We start from the raw sequence: 26,366 nt of genomic DNA on the forward strand, positions 1-26,366 counted from the left end.
GGAGAACAGTTATACTGCAGAAGTCCACCCACTAAAGTGAGGGTTCTGAGCCCCATGTCAGGCTTCCTAACCTGGGAGTCCAGCAACAGGAGGAGGAATCCCCAGAGAATCAGACTTTGAAAGCCAGGGGGATTTGATTGCAGGACCTCCACAGGACTGGGGGAAACAGAGACGCCACTCTTGGAGGGCACACAAAAAAGTGTGTTCACCAGAGCCCAGGGGAAAGGAGCAGTGACCCCATAGGAGACTGAACCAGATCTACCTGCTGGTGTTGGAGGGTTGCCTGTAGAGGTGGGGGGCAGCTGTGGCTCACTGAGGAGACAGAGGCACTGGCGGCAGGGGTTCTGGGAAGTGCTTATTGGCATGAGCCCTCCCAGAGTCCGCCATTAGTCCCACCAAAAAGCCTGTAAGCTCCAGTGCTAGGTAGCCTCAGGCCAAACAACAAACAAGGTGGGAACACAGCCCCAACCATTGGCAGACAAGCAGACTAAAGTTTTACTGAGCTCCGCCCACCCACCCTACTACCATCAGTCCCTCCCATCAGGAAGCACACACAGGCCTCCTAGACAGCTTCCTCCACAAGAGGGCAGACAGCAGTATCAAGCAGTATCAGCAGTATTTCGTCTTGCAGAACTGAAAACCACAGCCACAGAAAGAGAAAATGAAAAAGCAGAGCACTTTGTACCAGATGAAGGGACAAGATAAAACCCCAGAAAAGCAACTAAATGAAGAGGAGATAGGCACCCTTACAGAAAAAGAATTCAGGATAATGATGGTGAAGATGATCCAGGACTTTGAAAAAAGACTGGATGCAAAGATCAAAAAGTTTACCAAAGACCTAGAGGAATTAAAGAGCAAACAAACAGAGATATGCAACACAATAACGGAAATGAAAAATACACTAGAAGGAACCAACAGCAGATGAACTGAGGCAGAAGGGCAAATAAGTGACCTGGAAGACAGAATGGTGATAATCCCTGATGCAAAAAGTAATAAAGAAAAAAGAATGAAAAGAACTGAAGACCGCCTAAGATACCTCTGGGACAATGTTACACACACCAACATTCGCATTATAGGGGTCCCAGAAGGAGAAGAGAGAGAAAGGACCCGAGAAAATATTGGAAGAGATTATAGTTGAAAACTTCCCTAACACGGGAAAGGAAGTAGCTACCCAAATCCAGGAAGCGCAGAGAGTCCCAGGCAGCATAAACCCAAGGAGAAACATGCCAAGACACATAGTAGTCAAAATGACACAAATTAAAGACAGAGAAATGTTATTAAAAGCAACAAGGGAAAAATGACAACACACAAGGGAACTCCCATCAGGTGAACAGCTGATTGCTCAGCAGAAACTCTGCAAGCCAGAAGGGACTGGCATGATACATTTCAAGTGATGAAAGGGAAGAACCTACAACCAAGAATACTCTACCCAGCAAGGATGTCATTCAGATTTGATGGAGAAATCAAAAGCTTTACAGACAAGCAACAGCTAAGAGAATTCAGCACCACCAAACCAGCCCTGCAACAAATGCTAAAAGAACTTCTCTAAGCAGGAAACATGAGAAGAAAAGGACCTACAAAAACAAAAACAAAACAAGTAAGAAAATGGTAATAGGAACATACATATCGATAATTACCTTGAATGTAAATGGACTAAATGCCCCAACCAAAAGACACAGACTGGCTGAATGGATACAAAAACAAGACCCATATATATGCTGTCTACAAGAGACCCACTTCAGACCTAGGGACACATACAGACTGAAAGTGAGGGGATGGAAAAAGATATTCCATGCAAAATGGAAATCAAAAGAAAGCTGGAGTAGCAATACTCATATCAGATAAAATAGGCTTTAAAATAAAACATGTTACAAGAGACAAGAAAGGACACTATGTAAAGATCAAGGGATCCATCCAAGAAGAGGAGATAACAATTATAAATATATATGCACCCAATATAGAAACACCTCAATACATAAGGCAAATGCTAACAACTATGAAAGAGGAAATGCAAGGCAAAAATAGAGACACAGATGTAGAGAACAAACATATGGACACCAAGTGGGGAAAGCGGGGAGGGTTGGGGGGAAATAAATTGGGAGATTGGGATACCAAAGTGTACACTCTAAGTATATGCTGTTTATTGTCTGTTAACTGTATCTCAATAAAAGTTCTTAAAAAAAAAAGTAGAAATGAATCATTGGTTAAGGAATTAAATTTAAAGACAAAATAAGATGATGAGTAAAATAAGACTGTCTCAAGATGAAAAGTGCCAGTTTAGCAAAAAGTCGTAATCAATGGTCATCCACACCACTGCAACAGCAATATAAGAAATGAAAGCAAATGCCTACAAGTTTCACAGCAAATCTTCTGTAGTCAAGAAAGTACAATGATGTGGGAAGACATTCAGAAGTCTTTCTGAAACCTTGTAAATGTTACTAAAAGTAATTAAAGTATGTGGGCAGAGTGACTGGATGCAGAATGTCCTGCTTGAGCAGTGGAGGAGCTAAGGGTGCTGGGCGTGGAGACTATGGGGGCATAGGCTACCGTGGAAACAGAACATTGACCCTCTCTGGGGGCACAGCCCCTTTCTCACTTGCACACCTCATATCACCCTGTTTGGCCCTGGAGGATGGCTGGTTAGCCAGAGACGAGTAAGATTCCTTAGGGGAGGAACAACCTAAGACAGGCACAGTCGCAGAGGGGCCAACAGGGGTGGGGCACAGACCCCCAATCCTTCTGAGAGAGGTCTCCTGCCCCCAGGGCTGCTTTGCTCTCCACACCCAGCTCAAATCTGCGCCCAGCTCAAATCTGCACCCTGCTCAGATCCACACCTGCTCAAACCCAGGAGGCAAACATAGATCATTGCCCCAGTCATGTGAGGCCTTTGTGTGTTTATTTCAAAGATAGCCTTGTTTATGGGACTAAACTGGAAGCGTTAGACCCTTAGGCTATGCCAAGAACTCAATAAAAGCAACGTGGGATCAATCAGCAAGGCTCTTGATCCTAGAGGTCTTGAGTCCCCCGGTCCCATCTTTCTCTTAAATCTGTGTCTGTGTTTTCTTTAAGCTTGCGGCACCCGTCACTCACCTCGAGTCGCCGAGCTGGTCTCGGCACAATGAGAAATATCTGTCACCCAGAGTCATTTCAGTGTATCTAAAACTGCTCAACTTCTTGTATTTCAAGCAGTGAAATCTTACCATCTTTAAGCCTGCTAAATTACAGGATTTCGAAACAAAACAACAAAGTTCCAAAAGTAAGGAACTCAGAAGCTCTTGCTTAGTGTCATCAGCACAAATTTTATGTGAACCAAATTTAAATCTGACAATGAAAACTCCTCAACAGGAGCATCCAAAGCTACAAGTGAGGAAAAGACAATTTCTTGTTAAAGGCTGGGCTATGTTAAATAAACAGACATTTACAGAAACATAACCCTTATTCTCTGCTGCCGTTTCAGGTGAGACAAGTACAAGTCACCTAGTAAACTTGGCTCCAGGAATCTTAGTGCCAGGTGTGCCCGTGGATATTGAGACTAGAAAAAGCCCAACAGATCTGCAAATATCCTTGAGGACCCATACCACGCCGGGTAGCACCATCATTCTGACCCCAAAATACACATCAAAACACAGTTGGTGAATTCCCTTTAAAGCTTAGCTGAATGAAAATATGAATTTGCCAATCTCTGTGTTTTGCTTGTTTTTTATACAGTCATCCAAATGAACTCAAGGAAGATGTATTAGATAAAACACAATCAGAGGAAAAAAATTGTTTTTAGATTAGATTATACCATTGAACAATCTGTCAAAAATGTAGCGCGTCTATTCTGAGGCTGTAGAAAGAGTTGCTCAGATAAAAACAGTTGCTGAAACACGCTGGTGGTCACTGCACTTGTGCTAAATGGTTGCCTATGCAGCATTTTGCAAGAAGTTGGATAAAGCCATGAAAACTATCAAATTTATTAAGGCACAGTAACTGGAGACATTTCAGAGTCATTTTCATCATAAAGATGGTAAGTTCCAGAATGTATGTTTTTACATTGAAGATTTTAGTAGTTTCAAAACAAGGTTCTGGTACAAATATTTCAAATAAAAATATAAATAACAGTTGTGTTAGAAAAACACTCTATTTAAACATCTCTCGAATGTAACTTAGCCCAGCTGGAGTATCTAGATGCTATTTTCAACTAGCTGAATGGGCTCCTTTGGGCAGTTCATGTTCCCCACATCATGGCTCACAATAGCAAAGAAAGTGTCAGCAACAAAAGTGAAACCAAGTTGAGATTCAAAGTACAAAATAACACAGGTTTTTACTGTTTTGAAATTTTGAGGGAATGTCAGACAGGACATGCGACTAGCGAGATGTTTTCAAATTGTGCCATTAGACCCAGGGTATGATGACATCTGAAAACAAAGTGTCAACCAAATATAATGATGATCTAAGCTTCCTCTGGAGTCTATTTATCAACTCCTTTTAAAAAACGAACCCTCTCAGGACTTCCCTGGTTGTCCAGTGGTAAAGAATCTGCCTCCCAATGCAGAGGCTGTGGGTTCGATCCCTAGTCAGGGAACTAAAATCCCACATATTGTGGGAAACTAAGCCCGTGCACCACAAGCCACAGCTACTGAGTCCGCATGGCTCAACTGGAGAGCCTGTGTGCCACAAAATACAGACCCCACTAGCTCTGGAACCCATGTGCCACACCTAGAGAAGAGAAAACCCACATGCCGCAATGAAGAGCCCACGTGACTCAACGAGGATCCTGTGTGCCACAAATAAGACCCAATGCAAAGTATTTTTTTTTTAAGTTAAAAAAAAAAAAAGTGAACCCTCTCCAGTAAGGAAGCAGAGTGTTGTTCAGGAAATTGTCAGTAATTTAATGTTGATACATAAATTTCCCAAAGTGGATCTTTCAGACCTCGGGACCAGTTTAACTGAAGGGACTGAGATTGAGATTGCAAAATGACATGTTTACATTTAAAAAAAAAAAAGACCACCATTTATATTTACCTATTAGTGTGGACCAAGATTTTTCTCCATATGGTGCTACCGAACAAAATACATAAGTGAATTGGTTACTGGTGTTAACATAATCCTGCAATTTTCATCTGTCACTCTTATTATTGTTGAGTTGCATCCCTGCCACACAATAGGTTGAAATCCTAACCCCCAGTCCCTGTGAATGTGACCTTATTTGAAAATGTGTCTTTAAAAAAAGAGAAAGAAGGAAAAAGGGTCTTTATGTTAATAAAATAAGGGTCTCTGCAGATGTAATCAAATTAAGCTGAGATTACATTTGATTAGGGTGCCCTTAACCCAATGACTGACGTTCTTATAAGAAGAGAAAGCAGAGAAGAGATCACCACATGAAGACACAAAGACAAAAACACAGAGGGAAAACAACCATGAGAAGATGAGCAGAGATTGAAATTATGTTGCTGGGAGCCAAGCAATGCCTGGGGCAGCCAGAAGGTGCAAGAGTCAGGGGAGCATCCTCCCCTAGAGACTTTGCTGGGAGCACAGCCCTGCCCACACCTCGATTTTGGACTTTTCGCTTCCAGAACTGTGAGAGAATAAACCTGTTGTTTAAAACCAGTTTGTTACAGCAGCCTTAGGAAATTAATACAACTCCCATTTCAATTACTTATGAACACCCAAATGGCCTCTGTTCTCATGGCTTTTTTTTTTTTTTTTTTAATTTTTTTTTTTTTTGGGGGGGGTACACCAAGTTCAATCATCTGTTTTTATACACATATCCCCGTATTCATGGCTTTTTAATAAAGATTTAGAACTCATAAATTATCTTTTACCTAAATAATGTACTTGAATTTATGTAAGATTACATTTGATAAGAGGACACTGCAGTGAAAAAAAACAAAATCAAGTTTAAACTCACTGCCTCAGTTTAACCACATCATCATACTGATCAGTTCAGCAAGGTGTAGAGGGAAAGGAAATGATTTGCCCAAGATGACAAAACATATTTGAAGTAGGTATTAAGTGTAGGTATTGAGCTCGGGCTTTTACATCTCTTGATTTCTTTTTTTTTTAATTTATTTTAATTAAAAAAAAATTTTTATTGAGGTATACCTGTTTTACAATGTTGTGTTAGTTTCTATTGCACAGTGAAGTGGAGTTCCCTCTGCTATACAGCAGGTTCTCATTAGTTATCTATTTTATACATGTATGTATGTCAATCCCAATCTCCCAATTCATCCCACCCCACTTCCCCCTTTGGTGTCCATACATCTCTTGATTTCTAATCCAGAATTCCTCTCCTGTCCCTCTGGGATGAGGCTTCACTCTCCAGGGCAGGAAGCCAAGAATGATTTCGAAAAGCATTGAAATATTTAAATAGCATGGTTCCCACACAATCCTCTCAAGGGATTGCCTTTCATACTTTAACAAGTGTACATTCTTTACCCTAGATCCATCTGAGATTTGTCATAAATTTAAAAATAATTCTCATGTATCTGGGTAGAGAGCTATATTCCGACTTTTATGAGGACAAAAGCAAACTTTTAAAAAAAACTGCATCTATTGAGTCAAGGGGAAAAAAGAAAAAAGGGGGATTTATGATGCCTACCATTTCCAATATCAACAAAATAATTACCTTTTTTCACCCTAGGATATTAGTGATTAAAAAGAAAGGGGAGGGCTTCCTAGGTGGCGCAGTGGTTAAGAATCTGTCTGTCAATGCAGGGGACACAGGTTCGAGCCCTGCTCCAGGAAGATCCCACATGCCGCAGAGCAACTAAGCCCATGTGCCACAACTGTTGAGCCTGTGCTTTAGAGCCCGTGAGCCACAACTATTGAGCCCATGTGCCACAACTACTGAAGTCCACGTGCCTAGAATCCATGCTCCGCAACAAAGAGTAGCCCCCACTCACCACAACTAGAGAAAACCTGCATGCAGCAACAAAGACCCAACACAGCCAATAAAAATTAATTAAAAAAAAGGGGGGGGGGGGAGGTAGTAACATCCCTATGTTTGGGTTTTTTTTTCCAAAAATTAAAGTATTTTACTGTACTTGGCATTCCTATACATAACAATGTGAATTCAAAGACTGAAAGCATTAAGGGTATATAATTAAAATTCATGGGCTTAGACATAAAAAATTTAATATTTAGAATTCTCTAACAAATACTGCAGAAAGATAAATCAGAATGTAAACACAATATAATCTCCTTTGGATTTCTCCTCTGCTTAAGTGGCATTAAATAACATACAAAGTTGTTCCAAAATACTTGTATATACTTGCTATAGCCTCAGAAACATATAATAAAAAAAAAAATATGAAAACATGAGAACAAGGGAACGGTGGGCCCTATGTATAAGAAACAAAAACTCATGAATTCCTCCATTCCTCAGGATGTCTAAAAACTACCTTCCTAATTTCAAGAGAAAATTTACTCAAAAGAGAAAAACAAAAAAAAGATCAGCTACACAACATTTACAGCTTTATTGATAGCCATTATGCTAAAATTTAGCCATCGATATACAACCTCATTTCCCATCTAAAGTTAATGAGAATATATTTTACTTTAAATGGGACACAGTGGCAAAGTGCCAAGAATTAAAGAATAACCTTAAAGTCTTAATTTCATACTTCAAATATCACAAAAAGAAGTAATTCCTAAAATCATGAAAGCATAATGAAATACCTTCACAGAAAAAAAGGACATTTAAGTCATCTCATTCTTTCCTAATATTACATAGTGAAAACAGATGTATTTAAAATTTCAGCATACTTCATAAAATCATTATTCATCGAAAATAGCCAAATGTTTACAAAGAACATTTAACTTAAATTTCATAGTTGCTTATAAAATGGCACTTAAAAGATTGACCTAAGGAAATAAGAGTCTTGTCAAGAGACTGTAAACTATAAATATAAAATATACCACAATGTTAAAAAGCTTACAGTGTTCTATAGGAAAATCAATAAGTATAACTTAAACTTTCTGGGGGAAAAAGTATTTAGCATCACAAATTTAAAATGCAAACTTTACATACGAATTCAATAAGGAATACATTTAAACCTTATAATGCCACATAATCATCATTTATTTTGTGGAAAACAATAAAAATTATGTACTCTTTGAATATGTGCACATCAAAACCAAAAAGTTAATTTTTACTTTTTCCTTTATTGGCAACTTTGGATGCATTTTTAGGTTTTGGTTCCCACAGAGCATTTTTTATAAATCTTGAAGCCGCACCCCTGTCCAGCTTGACAGCCTTTTCCTTGTCTGTTATTTCCTCGACTCTGTTCATGTATACTCTGAACCTCTCCAATTCCTGCTTTACTGGATGTTCCTTAGGATTGACTCCCTGAGTTGCCAAATAAACCCAAAACATTGAATTTAATGTGTAAGCAGAAACTAAATCCACTCTTGCTTGTTCAAGTGGGTCCAGCTTCTGCAACAACTCATTTCTAGAAACAGACATCATGGTCTTCGGCATCTCATCCACAGCACCAATGGAATTCTCAAATGTTGATAAATATTCATGAGTTTCTACTAGATAGTCTTCATTAATTTCTTCACCTGCCATTATGACCAACTCGCGGGCCTTCCACTCCTGCTCCCCAGAATGCAGTCGGCGGCCCCTATGTTTTTTATTCTGCTTGTGTCGCTGAAGGAAGTAACTCTCAGGGGTTATTCAGGTCCTTATTTGGGATGATAGACGCCCCAATACTGCGTTTTGGACGCTGTTCAGAAGTTTGATCCAGTTTAATTTCTTGGCTGAGTTCTTGCCTTTATTGAATTCTCTCCAAAGGTTGAGGTCGAAGGGGCCTCACTAACAGCAGGCAGCCATCTCTCCAAACAGAGGAAAGACTCAAATTGGGAAAAGAATGCAGAGGCAGCAATGCCTATTTGATCCTACAAATCTTAAGTGATATGGAGGGTCAAGCAAACAGGGCTGAGATGGAAACAGTGTGTTTCCATTTTAAAGAGGAATGTTAACAGCATGGGAAAAACTCGCAAATATGAAGGCAAGTGGAGTTTTACTGAGACTCGGGGATTGAAGGCTAAAAATCCCTGAACTCCCAGCAGTGTCAAGATACCCTAAGCAAAACATTATTTGTAAGCATGGCTGCTGCTTAAGAAAAAGGATATGTGATAAAGGAAAAAGTGTGATAAAGGAAAATGTGATAAAGGAAAAAAAGTTCAGTTCTTGGCTATAGGGAAAAGAAAAAAAAAAACCCAAAACCTGCAAAGGAGCTTGTTTCCCTCATGGCTGAACTGCCGACACTCGCAGTTCTGAACTTGAGCATGACCCTGAGAGGCCCTGGTTTGTTACCCCCACCCCAGAAGTACTGACACCGTATTTTTTCTAACACGCAGGGTCTTCAGACAGATCTAGATCTTGCCAGAGATCGAAATGCTGTCACCGCCACCTGGAAGCTGTTCCAATTAGCCAGAGAAGCAGGCTTTGCACACCGTTTGGCTGTACAAGTGGGGCTGCCAGGGCTGAGTCTGAGTCTTCAGGCAGGCTTTGCAAACTCCATATGAAAGGCTGAGGGGGAGTGCCATGAACACAGTTTAAGATTATTTCATCCTTCCTTCAAGCTTTCAGAAAAAGCTTGCCACCAGATTTGTTTAAAGGGATTCCATCTCATGTGAGGGATTTCTTGGCATGAAGAACCTTTTCTTTCATGTTATATTAGAAGCGTGTGTGCTACATTTCTTCAAAAGGCAATTTTTCCTCTCAAACAGAAAACAAACTCACACAACCTACAATGATCCTAAGCAAAGCTACATGTGGTTATCCCAAATCCCTCACTTTCTCAAACATCATGGCTTGGGACTTCCCTGGTGGCACAGTGACTAAGAATCCACCTACCAATGCATGGGACACAGGTTCGATCCCTGGTCCAATAAAATCCCACATGCCACTGAGAACTAAGCCTGTGTGCCACAACTACTGAGCTCACATGCTGCAACTACTGAACCCCATGCACCTAGAGCCCGCGCTCCGCAACAAGAGAAGCCACCACAATGAGAAGCCTGCACACCACAATGAAGAATAGCCCCCGCTCCCTGCAGCTAAAGAAAGCCCTCACGTAGCAACAAAGACTCAACACAGCCAAAATTTTTTTAATTCAGAAAAAGAAAAAAAAAAACCATCATGGCTTCACCTGAATTAATTGGTCCATATTTTGTAATGGTACTGTTTTGGGTTTTTTTCTTTTTTTTTTCTTTTTGGCTAATAAAGAAACTATCTTTGCTTCTTGGTGCTAAAATCTAAAGTCATCAATGGTCTTTCTCACAGCATTGGAAAATAGGATCATGATACTGAAAATTGTTCACTGCCCAGAGAACACTTGGGCCCCAATGCTCTGGAGTGGAAAGCAAAGGCATTTCATTGCATCAATTGCCTGCAGCTGGAATCTCTCTTCCCAGGCTTATTACACCTGGTGTAGACAGAGAAGCTTAACATTTTTATTTAGCGATTTCTGCTTTCTCCTCTCTACATCCTTCTTCCACGTGAAGCTTAGCACTGAACAGAAGTCACTAGATCATGTTTCACTTTTTGCATACAGTACACCAAAAATGAGCTGTAAGGTTATCAAGGATTTCAAAGTACAAGATCTTACGCCCTCTGTTTTTAGGACAAAAGTGGTAGAAAGATGGGGGACTTGTCAGGTGGGAAGAGGCTCAAATCTCGGCTCCTTCATCCACTTGTCGAGTTAGCCCGGGCCTGCTACCCAAACTCCAGCGACCTCTCCATAAAATGGACCTAATACCACCTTTCTTTCAAGGTTGTTGTGAGATTTAGAAATAAGGTATTAATCAAAGTGCCAGGCTCATGATACTGTTCTTGTCATTACTGCCAAAACTACTAATGCCTAATGAAAATTACATGCTTAAATGATCATTGTTCTGTGGATGGATGGATGGATGGATGGATGGATGGATGGATGGATGGATGGATGAATGAACATGTACTGATGGTTCTCCTTCGATCCCTTCAATTGTCTGTGATGTAATTACTATGCTAAAGCAGTGCCTCTCCAATCTCAAGGGACCCACCTGTCACCTAGGAATCCTGTTAAAATGCACATTCTGGGTCAGTTAGCCTGAGGTGGAGTCTGCAGATTCTGCATTTCTAACAAGCTCCCAGGCCATGCTGACTAATTGCTAGATAATTCCCTTATTGAGGACTAGGCCAGTTCTTTAGATACTCACACGACACCAAAATATATTCTATCCAAATAAAAATGAAACACACAGCTGGTTTTTCCCACCACAGCAACTAATATTGGATTCCCAACAGTAGTCATTTTTGCTCAATTGATCAAGGAGTTCAGCACCAATTACCTCATCAATGAACTCATCACGTGCCATGAGTTCAGAATCAAGTTACAGCCCATGCTTCCTATCAAGAGCTGCATCACACCTCTCTGTAGCTTTGTCTTATAAATGAGGAAATATTCCATTATTCATGGTAACGAGAAACTGAGTTTTGAATGTCTCCATAACAAAAGCCAAGAATACATGTGACAATAACATTTATTTGCAACTCCACTTCAGTCTGGTTTGTGTCCATTAGGTGCCAGACAACATAAGCACCAGAAGGGGGATTGGGGAGGACAAGAGAAATAAAGCTCTTGGCTCCATGGAATTTACACTCCAGTAAAGAAGACACATTGACACAAAGATGGACACAAATATGATCGGTACTTTGGTGCCACAGGACCCTAACTTAACACAAGGGAGCCTCAGCCAGAGAAGGGCACCAAGGAAGGCTGCTCTGAGAAAGTGATGCTCAAGCCAAGATCAGAAGCATGGATGGATGATCAAGGCCAAGTATCCGGGAAGAAAGGTATGTAGGATGCTCCAGGCAGAAGGAACAACATGTTTACAGACATGGAAGCAGATGAGGGCAGGAAGTGCTGGAAGGACAAAAATAAGTCTAATAGGGCTTCTCTCCACCAGCCAGATACTGACATAAGGACAAAAGGGCAGAGAGGCAAGAATCCCCACATAACCCAACTGCCAAGATATGTCAAGATTTTTACTGAGTTTTTACTTATAAGTGCTTACTAGCTTTATATTGCACATAGTAAGCACTATGAACATAAGTGCTATAAAAACGTAAATAAGTAAATACCTAAATCCCTAAATACATGGCTGGCCAGCTTCATTCTGCCAGGTCTCATTAAATCACCCAGCAAATGAACATAACAGAGAGCCTCTCTATCCAAAGACAGAGGAAAAATGGGAAGAGAACATGATAGTCTGGTTTCACTAGAAGGCTGGAAATTAATAAATGTGATATATTTGGGAGACTGTGACTTAATTACAAAGGGAGTGAGAGAGAGTAATTATTGAAAAATAATACTTCAAAAGCAAAGTGCTTTGCAAAGGATTGTTTGCAAAGCAGTTTTTCATTTGATTCCCATAGGTTTTAATTGTAAAAAGGTGAGTAGGTATGAATTTGCTTCATAATAATAAGCTTTAATGTTTATTTTTTTATTTCTATAAATCAAATTAATTTGGTTTTGGTCCCTACCTACCTTCACCTAGTGGGATTAATAGAAAATTCAATGTAACATATGGTTTAGAAGGAAGAGGGTTCTCCTCCTGTTATTTGGGTGATCTTCCCATCTGTTTCCTCCAGATCATACAAAAATTCTGGGAGATGATACAGTGCTTAGAAAACAAGGGGCACAGCTTTAGTCTGTCGTGGTTGCCATGGTTATCACTGTTCCCTCTTCACCTGAAGATACTGACAAGCACTGGTCACCATCACTTCAGGGTGGCTCTGAGATGCAATCCCAGCTGTCCTTTCCTCTTACCTCAGGCTCAACTAGAGAGATATTCAGTAATGTTCCCAAAACCAAGGCCTTTAACATCCAGTCTGCACAGGCTTCCTGCCGTCACCCTCATACATGCACTTATGGGGGTTACAGGCCAATGGCCTTCACCACTCTTCCCAATGTCAAGGGAGTTTCTTCCTGGAATCAGCTTTCAACCAACCCTGCCTCCATTCTCTTATTCCCTGAGTCATCCAGCTTGATCCCCATTAGACTGGGACCTGAAATACAAAACCCAACACTTTCCCCATTGGGGCTGGGAGGTAAAACAGGTTGTAGAAGTACTCAGGCCTTTAAAAAACAACACTGGTCTTTTGCCTCCTTAGGCAGGTTTATTCCTAGGTATTTTATTCTTTTGGTTGCAATGGTGAATGGGAGAGTTTCCTTAATTTCTCTTTCTGCTCTTCCGTTGTTAGTGTATAGGAATGCAAGAGATTTCCGTGCATTCATTTTGTATCCAAAGATACAAAAGATCTGTATGCAGAAAACTTTAAGACATTGATGAAAGAAATCAAAGATGACATAAACAGATGGAGGGATATACCATGTTCCTGGATTGGAAGAATCAACATCGTGAAAATGACTGTACTACCCAAAGCAATTTACAGATTTAATGCAATCCCGATCAGATTACCAATGGCATTTTTCACAGAACTAGAGCAAGAAATCTTACGATTTGTATGGAAACGCAAAAGACCCCGAATAGCCAAAGCAATCTTGAGAAGGAAAAATGGAGTTGGTGGAATCAGGCTTCCTGACTTCAAACTATACTACAAGGCCATCGTGATCAAGACAGTATGGTACTGGCACAAAAATAGAAAGGAAGATCAATGGAACAGAATAGAGAACTCAGAAGTAAGCCCAAACACATATGGGCACCTTATCTTTGACAAAGGAGGCACGAGTATACAATGGAAAAAAGACAGCCTCTTCAATAAGTGGTGCTGGGAAAATTGGTCAGCTACATGTAAAAGAATGAAATTAGAACACTTCCTAACACCATACACAAAAATAAACTCCAAATGGATTAAAGACCTACATATAAGGCCAGACACTATCAAACTCCTAGAGGAAAACATAGGCAGAACACTCTTTGACATACATCAAAGCAACATCCTTTTTGACCCACCTCCTAGAATCATGGAAATAAAATCAAGAATAAACGAATGGGACCTCATGAAACTTAAAAGCTTTTGCACAGCAAAAGAAACCATAAACAAGACTAAAAGGCAACCCTCAGAATGGGAAAAAATAATTGCCTATGAAACAACGGACAAAGGATTAACCTCCAAAATATACAAGCAGCTCATGCAGCTTCATACCAAAAAAGCAAATAACCCAATCCACAAATGGGCAGAAGACCTAAATAGACATTTCTCCAAAGAAGACATACAGATGGCCAACAAACACATGAAAAGATGCTCAACATCACGAATCATCAGAGAAATGCAAGTCAAAGCCACAATGAGGTATCACCTCACACCAATCAGAATGGCCATCATCACAAAGTCTGGAAACAACAAATGTTGGAGAGGGTGTGGACAAAAGGGAACTCTCCTGCACTGTTGGTGGGACTGTAAGTTGGTACAGCCACTATGGAAAACAATTTGGAGGTTCCTTAAAAAACTACAAATAGAACTACCATATGATCCAGTCATCCCACTCCTGGGCATATACCCAAAGAAAACCAGAATCCCAAAAGAAACTTGTACCATAATGTTTATTGCAGCACTCTTTACAATAGCCAGGACATGGAAGCAACCTAAATGCCCATCAACAAATGAATGGATACAGAAGATGTGGCATATATATACAATGGACTATTACTCAGCTCTAAAAAGGGATGAGATGGAGCTATATGTAATGAGGTGGATAGAACTACAATCTGTCATACAGAGTGAAGTAAGTCAGAAAGAGAAAGACAAATATTGTATGCTAACTCACATATACGGAATCTAAAAATGGTACTGATGAACTCAGTGACAAGAACAGGGAAGCAGATACAGGGAATGGACTGGAGAACTCGAGGTATGGGAGGGGGCGGGGGGTGAAGGGGAAACTGAGAAGAAGCGGGAGAGTAGTACAGACATATATATACTACCAACTGTAAAATAGTCAGTGGGAAGTTGTTGTATAACAAAGGGAGTCCAACTCGAGGATGGAAGATGCCTTAGAGGACTGGGGCAGGGAGGGTGGGGGGGAATCGAGGGGGGGGCGTCAAGGAAGGGAGGGAATATGGGGATATGTGTATAAAAACAGTTGATTGAACCTGGTGTACCCCCCAAAAAAATAAAATAAAATAAAAAAAAAAAAAAAAAAACAACACTGGGCTCATCTTCTGGGGTAGGAGTGGTAATGGGGATAATTTAGGCTTCCTGGGGAAATACACAGCAGCAACAGTATTTTGTTTGTTTGTTTTGGGCTGAGCTGCGAGGTTTGCAGGATTTTAGTTCCCTGACCACGGACTGAACCCAGGTCACAGCAGTGAAAGCACTGAGTTCTAACTACTGGACCACCAGGGAATTCCCCACAGCAGCAAAATTAAAACCTGAAATATCAATTCCTTTTTTTCTTATTAATTCACATCTCTGGCAGAAGTATTTACAAAAATCTCTCTACCAAAAAAACAAGTCTCCACAAACCAAAATCTATTTCCACAAACATAAATTAGTTCACAATAGTTCACTGTGAACATTAACTCATTTTTCATTCCCTCTCCCTCTCAGCTCTCCGTGGCTATTCGTATTCATTCTTCCCATTCGCATCACATTTGAGCAGATTTAATTAATCCTTTGAGACTTCTCTCCAACTCCCTTCTCAAATCCTGTTTTGGTCCAGGGATCTCATTTCTAACTCGCTAACTCTCCTAGGCTAAGTCTTCACCTCCTGTATCGTCCATGGATGCTAGAAACTAAGTCTCTCGTCTAGATCATCAAGAGGGAATCACCATCCCATCCCACCCCATCCCAATCCATAGTCCCCCATCGCCACACACACACACACAACAGAAACCACCACAGCTTATGCTGAGAAGGATAATTCAGGTCAGACTCCATTGTCATATTGCTAAAATGAAAATTTACTTTTTCTGTTTACCTCCTTGACTGATACATAAGACCCCCTCAGTTGGGGGGAAGTAGGACCTCCCAAATCTCCAAAGAAATAACCACTGAGGGAGGAGATCAAAACCCAAAATTCTCTAAGATAAAATACTTTCAGTTGTGAAAGGAGAAGAAATAAAAGAAGAAAACATAGGCACTTAAAGCCCATAAACTTTGATGCCAAGAGACGGTAGCTTTGATTAACCAGGAATAAAAGGAGAGAGAGAGTGGCTGATAAAGAGGGCGGCTTTTCTTACAACAATGGGCAATTTTGCAGTAACTTCAGGGATGGACAGCTTTAAAGAAAGGGACTGGGTGCTCCCACCTGTGTGAAAGGAACACTGGTCTTTCCTGGTTAGCTCTCAATCTCCAAATTTCCACACTTTCTACACCAGTAGCAGCTCAAGAAGTTGTCATAAGATGGGGAAGAGCAGCAATGTGACTGGTAGATAGGCTAAAAGATAATTCTGAGTTTGCATAGCAAGCACACAATTTGTATTTAGATTGTCTGTTACACATCAACTAAAGTAAAACCATTGAAAGGTATTTTCACTTATATTTTATGTAAGTTTAAAAAAAAATATCCATTGCCCTTGTCAAATACGTATTTTTTTTTTTATCTGAAGTTGTTTGGGGGGTGAGGATGTGTGGACATTGAATAAGCTATTCCCACTTCACCTTCATCTTCAATCCCATCAGAGGACCTCACTTCCAACGTCTAAGACAAAAGTGAATTCACAAATCAAGAATCTCTTTGATTTCCTCATCTGTAAAATGGGAATAACAGTATCTATGACATAGGGGAGTTGTAAGGATTAAATGAGCTATAATTCATAAAGGACTCAGATCATCAATGGGATAGGAAGCCTGAAACGTTAGCTATTGTAATTATTATCTCTCAACTCTCCCCCTGCAAATCTATAAACCTACCTACATCTGCACCTGCCAATTTTCCTCTCCTCCTCCTGCTCCAAGAAGAGTAAGGTCCCACCTTCTGTCTAAGCCACTTATGCGCTGGAGATCCCATCTGTTTCAGCCTCTCTACAGGGCATGGTTATTATCAATTATGTCCCCTCATTTCTATATCTTCAACCTCATCCTCTCCACGGGCTCCTCCCCATCATGAGACACTAATCTTTAGCCTCATTACATGTCCACAACAAGAAGTCCACATTATAATATCTTCGTCACTTTTTACATAGACTGTTGCTACTTACTCGTAAAGGCTGAAAACTGAACACGTGATCTCCACACCCCTCTGTTCTCGGAGACCCTTGGTTCAATTTCTCTCTAGGTCTGAAGTCCCAAACCTCCACTATTTACCATGAAATTAATAAATCCCTCCTATATTAGAGGGGAAAAATCAGGTTATGCTGCAGCAAGAAATAATTGCTATTGTCAGTAGCTTAAAACAAGAAAGATTTATTTTTTATTCAAATTCTATATCCATTGCATGCCAGTGGGGCCTCTGCTCTATGTTCCCTCAATTAGGGACCCAGGCTGACAAGAGAGGCTTCACCATCTGAAACATGCTAGTGATAGCAGCAGTGGGAAGTAGAGAGAGAGAGAAAGGAAATTTTGTCCTGGTTCTTAAATGTTTTCACCTGTAAGTGTATGCCATTTCCACTCTTATTTCACTGGCCAAAGCAAATTAAATGGCTATACCTAAACTCAAGGAGGTGAAGTATAATCTATCACACACTCACGAAGAGGAGAGCCGGAAACAATGAGCCCATCTGTCTACTACGTGTCCTGGTGGCTAACAAACAGGACTAGGAAACTGCCACTGCTGTCCTTTGATGTTACCCAATTTTTACCAATATTTTCCTAAGGGACAAATTATATTTACATTATATATGCATTTTACAACAAGGATGAGAACAAAATGCTTGCCCAAGTTCTGTAAGACATCTCTCTGTCCCCAAATTACGTTCACCTGCTATTATATATTTTAGAAAAAGTCTATTCTTTGAACCTGTCACGTGGGTCATCACCTCTACCCGCAGGGAGACACAAAATGTGTCAGAATCCCTCCGCATTTTTTAAAATGCTCTATGTTAAGTCCAAACTGACTGCCCTCCAAAACCAAGTAAGACATGCCAGATCAGAGTTTGTAGAGTGTTTATACTTCCAAAGTAATTCTACCCTCAAAGATTAAAACAGAAACTAATAAAATTGTTCTATATAGGCTGTGGATAGGAAAGAGGCAGAAAGTACAGGAGATGAAACGGGACTAAGCACACTTTTTTAAATATATAGTTTTGATTTTTGAATGATGATATTCAAAACAGTAAAATTAAACAAAAGTAGGAAAAAACCCAAACAACTGTAAGTGGTCATTTAAAAAAAAAATACCACTTACAATAGCATCAAAAAACCACAAACTAGGGAAAATTTAAACATGTATATAACCTGGCCAAAAAACTAAAACTAGAACTGAGAGAAATTTTAAAACACCTAAAAAATGGATGGATATATGCATGGATTGGAAGCCAATATTGTTAACTCATCATTTTCCCCAAACTGACTTAAAGATGCAAGACAATTCCAATCAAAAACTTAGCAAGTCGGACTTCCTAGGTGGTGCAGTGGTAAAGAATCCACCTGCCAATGCAGGGGACACGGGTTTGAACCTTGCCCTGGGAAGATTCCACATGCCACGGAGCAACTAAGCCCGTGAGCCACAACTATTGAGCCTGTGCTCTAGAGCCCGTGAGCCACAACTACTGAGCCCATGTGCTGCAACTATTGAAGCCCACGCACCTAGGGCCCATGCTCCACAACAAGAGAAGCCACTACAGTGAGAAGCCTGCACACCACAATGAAGAGTAGCCCCGCTTGCAACAACTAGAGAAAGCCTGTGTGCAGTAATGAAGACCCAACACAGCCAATAAATAAATTAAGTAAATAAAAATAAATTAAAAAAAAAACAACTTAGCAAGTCTATTTGTAGAAACTAACAAGCTGATTCTAAAATGTATATGGAAATACAAAAAACAAAGCCAAAAACAATCTTTAAAAAGGAGACCAAAGTTGGAGGACCTGTACCACCTGATTTTTAAAGCCATTGCTTCAACAAAAAATGAGGGAAAGGCAGAGGGAAAAAGGAAAAAAAAAAAAAAAGGAAAGGGAAGAGTATAGAGCAGATGCCTACAGATTGAAAGAAACTTCAATGTGTACTACTCATAGGCAATGTATGAATCTTTTTTGATTCCTAATTTCAAACTTTTGCAAACAATTATAAGGCAATCAGGAAAATCACACTGAGTGACTGATATTAGGGATTACTGTTAAATTCTTTATGTGTGATAACAGTACTGCGGTTATGTTTTAAAAAGTGAAATCCTTATCTTTTAAAGATACAACCCTAAATATCAACAGATTAAATGATACGCAAATGTCTGAGATTTGCTTCTAAATACCCCCAAGAGTATTTGAGGGCAGATATAGATGGAACAAGACTGGCCATGTACTGATATTTGTTAAAGATGGGTGATGACCACAGATTCATTATGCTCCTCTGTGTACTCTTACATATGCTTGAAATTTTACGTAATTGTTTTCTAAAAAATGAAATCAAAAAATAACTTGAAGAATGAATTGGGAGAGTGGGATTGTCATATATACATTACTAATAAGAAAAAAAATACCAAATTGTACACTCTAAATATATGCAGCTTATTGTATGTTAAGTGTATCTCAATAAAAGTTCTTAAAAATATATATAGGTGAAGTAAAGATATTAAAAAAAAGAAATAACTTGAAGAAAATAACTTACTCTGATATTTCATGAGAAAGAACTTTCTACACATTAAAAAAGATCCATAATGAAAAAGATTGAGATTTGATTAAAAATCTACATAAAAATAACAAAGCCAATCATTTTTTGCAACATGCAAAAGGATGAATATTCTTACATATGAATATTAAAATAAGAAATATGATTGGCCAATAAGCACAAAAATATGCCCAGGCTTTATTGTAATATAATAAATGTAAATTAAAACGAGCTATCCTTTACACTTACTTTTTTTTTTAATTTTAATGATAATATTCAGGGTTGGAAGGGCACTTAAAACCAATGCCACATACCTTTTCTAGAATGCAAACAACAAAAGATACCAGGAACCAAAAAATGTTTCTACTAGTCGAGAAAATAATTCCCATTGTAGGAATTCCATCTAGGGAAGTAACCAAATACACAAAGTTTTAAGTTCAAGGATGTTTGTGAAAGCATTATTCATACTGGTGAGACAATGGAAACAAAAATACCCAATAGGTGTCTAGCTGACTGAAGTATGACATACATACAACAGAATATGACATCAGCGCTAGAAGTCCCGTGATGGGAAGATGCTCAGCATATACATGATACTTTATTAACCCAACACGGAAAAAGATCTGTCTGTGTTGACAGAAGAAAATATCCTTGGGGAGTGCCCTGACGGCCTAGGGGTTAGGATTCCGGGCTTCTACTGCTGTTGCCTGGGAACTGGAAATCTGCAAGTTGTGCGGCCAAAAAAAAAAAACACCAAAAAACAACACATCACACATTGATATCTAATATATTAAAACATTATTAGATTATAAATTTTTATTTTCATTATTTTTGTCACTATTTCCTAAATTCTCTATATTGAATATACGTTACTGTCTCACTGTATTTGGAAATTTTCCAAGGAAATTATTTGATTTCTCTTGGAATACTTTTGGAAAACGTACTTTATTGACTAAGAATTACTCTAATTTTTTGTTCTTTTACAAAGGGGCTATTTTTCCTTGTATGCTATCCAGTTGCTACTTTAAGTAAAAATTTCACTATTTGCAGGTGCGGGGAGGTGAAGGGGAAGCGGGGACGAAGTGAGACAGTAGCACTGACATATATACACTACCAAATGTAAAACAGATAGCTAGTGGGAAGCTGCTGCATAACACAGGGAGATCAACTCGATGATGGGTGATGACAGAGGGCTGGGATTGGGAGGGTGGGAAGGAGTCGCGGGAGGGAGGGGATATGGAGATATATGTATAAATACAGCTGATTCACTTTGTTGTACAGCAAAACTTGGTACAACAGTGTAAAGCAATTATATTCCAATAAAGAGCTTAAAAAAAGAATTCAACTATTGGGAGTACTATAGTGTCTTTCAAAATTTGGACCTGTTTTCTACCCCCAAAGAAATGCCTACACAACTTAAATTCATATTCTATACTTACATCCTCTTTATGGATGAGATAATCTTGTAAACCAAAAAGGAACGCTTCCTTCAGCCGTGCTATACAATTTCCTTTTGGATCAGTCAGTCTGCCTGGGTCTTGTCACTGAAACAATCATTGATTTAGGACTGAAGTCATCCTGTTCAATACTCTGCACATACAAGACTGGAAACAACTTAAGTTTTCTTTACCAACTTTCCAAATACTATCCGAAGTTTTCTCCTTACTTCTATCTGGCTATACCTGAATGAAAACAAAAGCTATCCCAAATTCCTTCTCCTAGTTATGGCCAAAGCAACTTTTCTCAGCCAGTTGCATGGCACCTAGCAAAAAATAATTCTATTTCTCATTACACAAAGAGTGAAAAGCTACAACTATAAAACCAAAGCAGTTTGCACAAACTACAGCTGGATATGAAAGTTACTGTTCTTTAAGCAAAGTAGGCAAATAAATTTTGTCAAAAACATTAGCCTTTCCAAAGCCAGAGAGCACTCCAGTACTGTTTTCACAGGTAAATTATCTCCATTCTTGATCACTAACGCATATAACAGTTCTTAGGAGACTTGTGAATTTTAAAAGAATGTCAGAGACAAAGTCTAACATTATCCTGACATCACCATTAACTTACTAAAAAACTTCTGAAGCATTTGCTATGTGCCACATAGCATTAGCCAGGAGGAAGATTATTTGTAGATAAAAGATTTTTTTCCTGCTGCCTTCTGAATAGTCTATTAAACTCACTATACCTCTACATACGTTCTACGTCTTGCCCTGGTCTTGGCCTGATTTTTTTTCTATGGGAATGGACAGCTCTACATCCATACTGAAAAGTGACCACCTCAATTTAGAGACTACTCCTTTACAGATGACTTTTTAGGAACTGCTTAAAGGAAAAAAGAAATACCTGTATCTGAGACTATGAAATCCTTGAGAAAGTGCAAATCCAACTGCAAACCTTATCGGAAATGGATTCATTTTCCTGCTTTCTTATGACCTAATTAAGTTTTAAATAACTCTGATCTTATGATAAATATACTTTAACTACAATACACACTGGTTGTTCAATATTACACATTACAAAATCCTATTAACAGAAAGACTTTATACCCTTTAAAATTATTTACATACAAAAAAACTAGTAAACGCCTCATACTTTAAGCAAACTATGCAGAAGTATAGCCACTTCTTAATTTTTCATCATGCTGTATGTGCATAAAGGGTGAAAACTGCTTCTTAAAAACAATTTATTTTAGAAAGTCTTTTATCTTCGTTCAATAACAACTTATTCAAGATCTTTTAACGTGTAAAACATTATGACAGAGACTGAAAAATATAGACAAAGGTAACGTGAGATACAAAAGTCAGTTATAATCACTAAAAAGTATTTTGACTTTTGACTTTGGTGACAACTTTGTGATTGTGTCACCGATGAACACTCTGGATCAATGGATTCATTAAACTGATGCCCGAAGTAAATAACGTTCAAAGGTATCATGGCACTACAAGGAAACTTCCATTCTTTCCCTTCCCAGCCCCCCCACCCCTGCCTTTTTTTTTAAAATGCATCTTTACTGGAATATAATTGCTTTACAATGTTGTGTTAATTTCTGCTGTAAAACAAAGTGAATCAGCTATATGTATACATATATCCCCACATCCCCTCCCTCTTAAGCCTCCCTCCCACCCTCCCTATTCCACCCCTCTAGGTCTTCACAAAGCACTAAGCTGATCTCCCTGTGCTATACAGCAGCTTCCCACTAGCCATCTATTTTACATTTGGCAGTATATATATATCAATGCTACTCTCTCACTACATCCCAGTCTCCCCTTCCTCCTCAGTGTCCTCAAATCCGTTCTCTACATCTGCATTTTTATTCCTGCCTTGCCACTAGGTTCATCAGTACCTTTTCTAGATTCCATATATATGCATTAGCATACAGTATTTGTTTTTCTCTTTCTGATTTACTTCACTCTGTATGGCAGACTCTAGGTCCATCCACCTCACTACAAATAGCTCAATTTCATTCCTTTTAATGGCTAATATTCCATTGTATATATGTGCCACATCTTTATCCATTCATCACTGATGGACACTTAGGTTGCTTCCATGTCCTGGCTATTGTAAATAGTGCTGCTATGAACACTGTGGTACATGTATCTTTTTGAATTATGGTTTTCTCCCAGCCCTTGCTTGCTTCTTCCAATATCTATCATAGTCCAGGTTTTCATGTTTATAAAAATGCTGCTACAACAACAGAGGTTAGTAGTGGTGACAGAGACCATAAAGCCTCCAACATTAAAAAATATATATTTACTATTTTTTTTAGAAAAAGCTTGCCAATCCTTGTCCTTCATGATGTGCCTCTGGTTTCCCCTCACTGGCTGTGTTTCACTATTACAAACAGAAGGGAACAGACACCTTAGTGGTTAACTGATAGACCTGAAGCCACAGAGCTGATTAAAATCAGCTGTTACTGATCATTCACATTCACTGAGGAGTTTCACATGCGTCCAAGCTTACTGCCCTGGTCTCCACTACTACTCTGATGATCATTCTGACTCCAAAATGTATATGAGGGATAATGGCCCACTCTAGCCTCTGTTGCTGACTTCCTTACATCCAACCATCTTCACATCCATCACCCACCCTCAGGGCTGCGGGTTGGATTTCTGTGGTAGCAATTAATGTATCATGAGCAAAATCTGACCAAACTCCTGCCTTTCCACTTCACTTCCTCCAGTAACAAGTCCAACAATTCTTCAACCCCACCAGGACCTATGATCTATTCATTTTTCACTCCCCACCTGAATCGGATTCCACAGACCACATACTTTCCCAGGACTCTCTTCCTCCATTCTACCTGCTTAATAAAACCTAAGTTCTAGTTCAATCCAACCCTCCACCAACTCCACACCTACACCCACACAGCTCATCATGGTTGGGTGAGGATGTACACAGTAATGACATCTACTCTCACTTTAAATGTATGAGGACCGACCTTGTGCTATTTCAGGGCTGTCTAATATTTCTCTTACATTTCCTTACACCATTCACTCTCCCAGATGATTTTCACACCTTCCCCTCTCCCCGGAAGAAAAAACACTAGAATACCTCCAACTACCTACTCACTTCTGGCACCTAGATGTCTAACAGGCATCTCAAATTTAACCACGCTTGATTTCTCCACCAAATCTCATCCTTGTGAAGTCTTCCCCAAACTGCCTTACTCATTTGCTCAAATAGCCTTAGGGTCAATCATCCTTGGCAGCCCACACACACACACACACACACACTCTCTCTCTCTCTCTCTCTCTCTCTCCCTCTCCCCATCTAACACCCCTTCTTGCCAACACTACTGCTGCTACCTCAGTTCAAGGCACCCTCTCTCCTCTCCTCATACAAAACCCCCAGTAGCTTTCCCTGTTTCCATTCTTGTGTGAAGAAAATGTGTTCCCCGTGAAGCAACCAGTAATCCTTTTAAAATTAATCCTATCACTTCACTGACCTGCTCATAACCCTCCAGTGACTATGATCATATTTAGACTAAAACCCAAAGCGCCTTCCATCGGCCTATGAGACCCCATGGTAGAAATTAGCAAACTATGGCCAACGTGCAAAAACCAGGCCCACTGCCTGATCCTGTAAATAAAAGTCTGGAACGCAGCTGCCCATTTGTCTATGTACCATCTATGACGGCTTTCCCGCTACAACGGCAGGGACCTTAAAGCCCCCAAAATAAAAAAAATTTTTTAAATGTACGGTTTTTACATTTTAAAAAAGTTTGCTGATCCATGTCCTTCATGATGTGCCTGGCGTCTCCTCTCACCTTCTGGGTTCCAGCCACACCGACCGACTTTCTACTTATCTGTAGGCCGCAGCCTCCTCCCTCCTAAGCCCTCTGCACTGAACTTTCTGCCCAGAACATCTACACGCACGCGCACGCACGTACTCACGCACGTACGTACTCACGCACGCTTTGCCCCTTAGGTTAGTCAGGTCTCTCTCTGCACAAACCTTACCACCCGGAAAGGAACTTCCGTAGCTGTGCTGACTTGCTCCAGCGCCTCACTCCGCCTTGTTTTCCTTCACGGCCTCATCACTGACTTCGTGTGTCTGTTTATTATCTCAGCCCTTCCCTCCTCATGCGGATGTGGGTTCCATGAGGACATGGCCTTTCGTTTTCTTCATTTCTTTATCCCCAGAACACGGCACACAGTAGGAATTTGGTAAGTACTGAATTAATGAATTTTCTCAATCCTCATTCGATCCCTCCTTTTCCTTCAGGTTCCTCCATTTTGGAGTACAGTTGAGGAAAAACAAAACCTACAAATCATAAAAAGAAAACTACCGTAATTCTGAGAGTGCTTAATGTAAGATGGTATTAGTCACGTAACATACAGTCTGAAAACAGTCCTGATCCTTGTATATGCTTACCTTTCACAGTAAGGAAGCCAAAGCAATGGATAGTCGATAGCAGATTACTATTTACTTCTAATGGATTAAACTTCCGATTTCTGGCCTGGCATATAAGGAGCTTGAAAAGTCATCATTCTGTCCAGCAAGTAAAAAGCTGAATTGTCAATCAAAAACTCTTCATAGATTCATCAGAGAATTGACGTCACAGGGCAAACCACTGTCCCCAAAACTGGAGACAGGCAGATAGAGAATCACAACCTACTGGAGCATAATTCTCCATGGACCAGTACTGGGGTAGGAAAACCTCAACTGTAATTGGCAATTGGCTGGAGGCCCAGTGTGCGCAAGTTTGAGAGCTGAAAACGCCAATGAAGCTCAGTTTAATGGGGCCCCATCACACTTTTGTGAGTTTTACCTCCAGGAGTCCTACCAGATTCTCATAGTGAAGACATAGAAAAGTCCTCTCCTGCTTTTTGCAGGAAGAGGGAAAAATAGTCTTTTTGAAATAGTCATCCCTCAGTATTCGCAGGGGATTGGTTCCAGCATCCCTGCAGGTACCAAAATCCACAGATGCTCAACACACATAAATTTGCATGCAACTATACATATCCTGCTGTATACGTTACATTATCTTTAGTTATAATACCTAATGTAGGGGCTATGTAAATAGTTGCAAATACAAGGCAAATGCTGTGTATATAGTTGTCCAAATATGTCAAGTTCAAGTTTTGCTTTTTGGAACGTTCTGGAATTTTTTTCTTCCAAAATATTTTTGATCTGTAGCGGGTTGAATCCAAGGATCCAGAA

At 39.8% G+C, this 26,366-nt stretch overlaps 2 protein-coding genes across 2 annotated transcripts in view; both read right to left on the reverse strand.

Annotated features, from left to right (window-relative positions):
* The window catches only part of AEBP2 (AE binding protein 2), a 179,234-nt gene that overhangs the window by 73,922 nt on the left and 78,946 nt on the right, over positions 1-26,366 (reverse strand). The window lies entirely within an intron of this gene.
* LOC130832754 (nuclear nucleic acid-binding protein C1D-like) lies at positions 8,116-8,563 on the reverse strand. Its single transcript, XM_057701514.1, has one exon. The coding sequence runs from the start codon at positions 8,552-8,554 to the stop codon at positions 8,129-8,131; it is 426 nt and encodes a 141-aa protein (XP_057557497.1). The 5' UTR covers positions 8,555-8,563; the 3' UTR covers positions 8,116-8,128.

This window comes from Hippopotamus amphibius, chromosome 12 (genome assembly GCF_030028045.1).
Source record: "Hippopotamus amphibius kiboko isolate mHipAmp2 chromosome 12, mHipAmp2.hap2, whole genome shotgun sequence".
In the NCBI taxonomy this organism is placed as follows: domain Eukaryota; kingdom Metazoa; phylum Chordata; class Mammalia; order Artiodactyla; family Hippopotamidae; genus Hippopotamus; species Hippopotamus amphibius.

Excerpts from the sequence above, each read along its gene's own strand:
- LOC130832754 (XM_057701514.1), bottom strand. The coding sequence starts at position 8,554 with ATGGCAGGTGAAGAAATTAATGAAGACTATCTAGTAGAAACTCATGAA.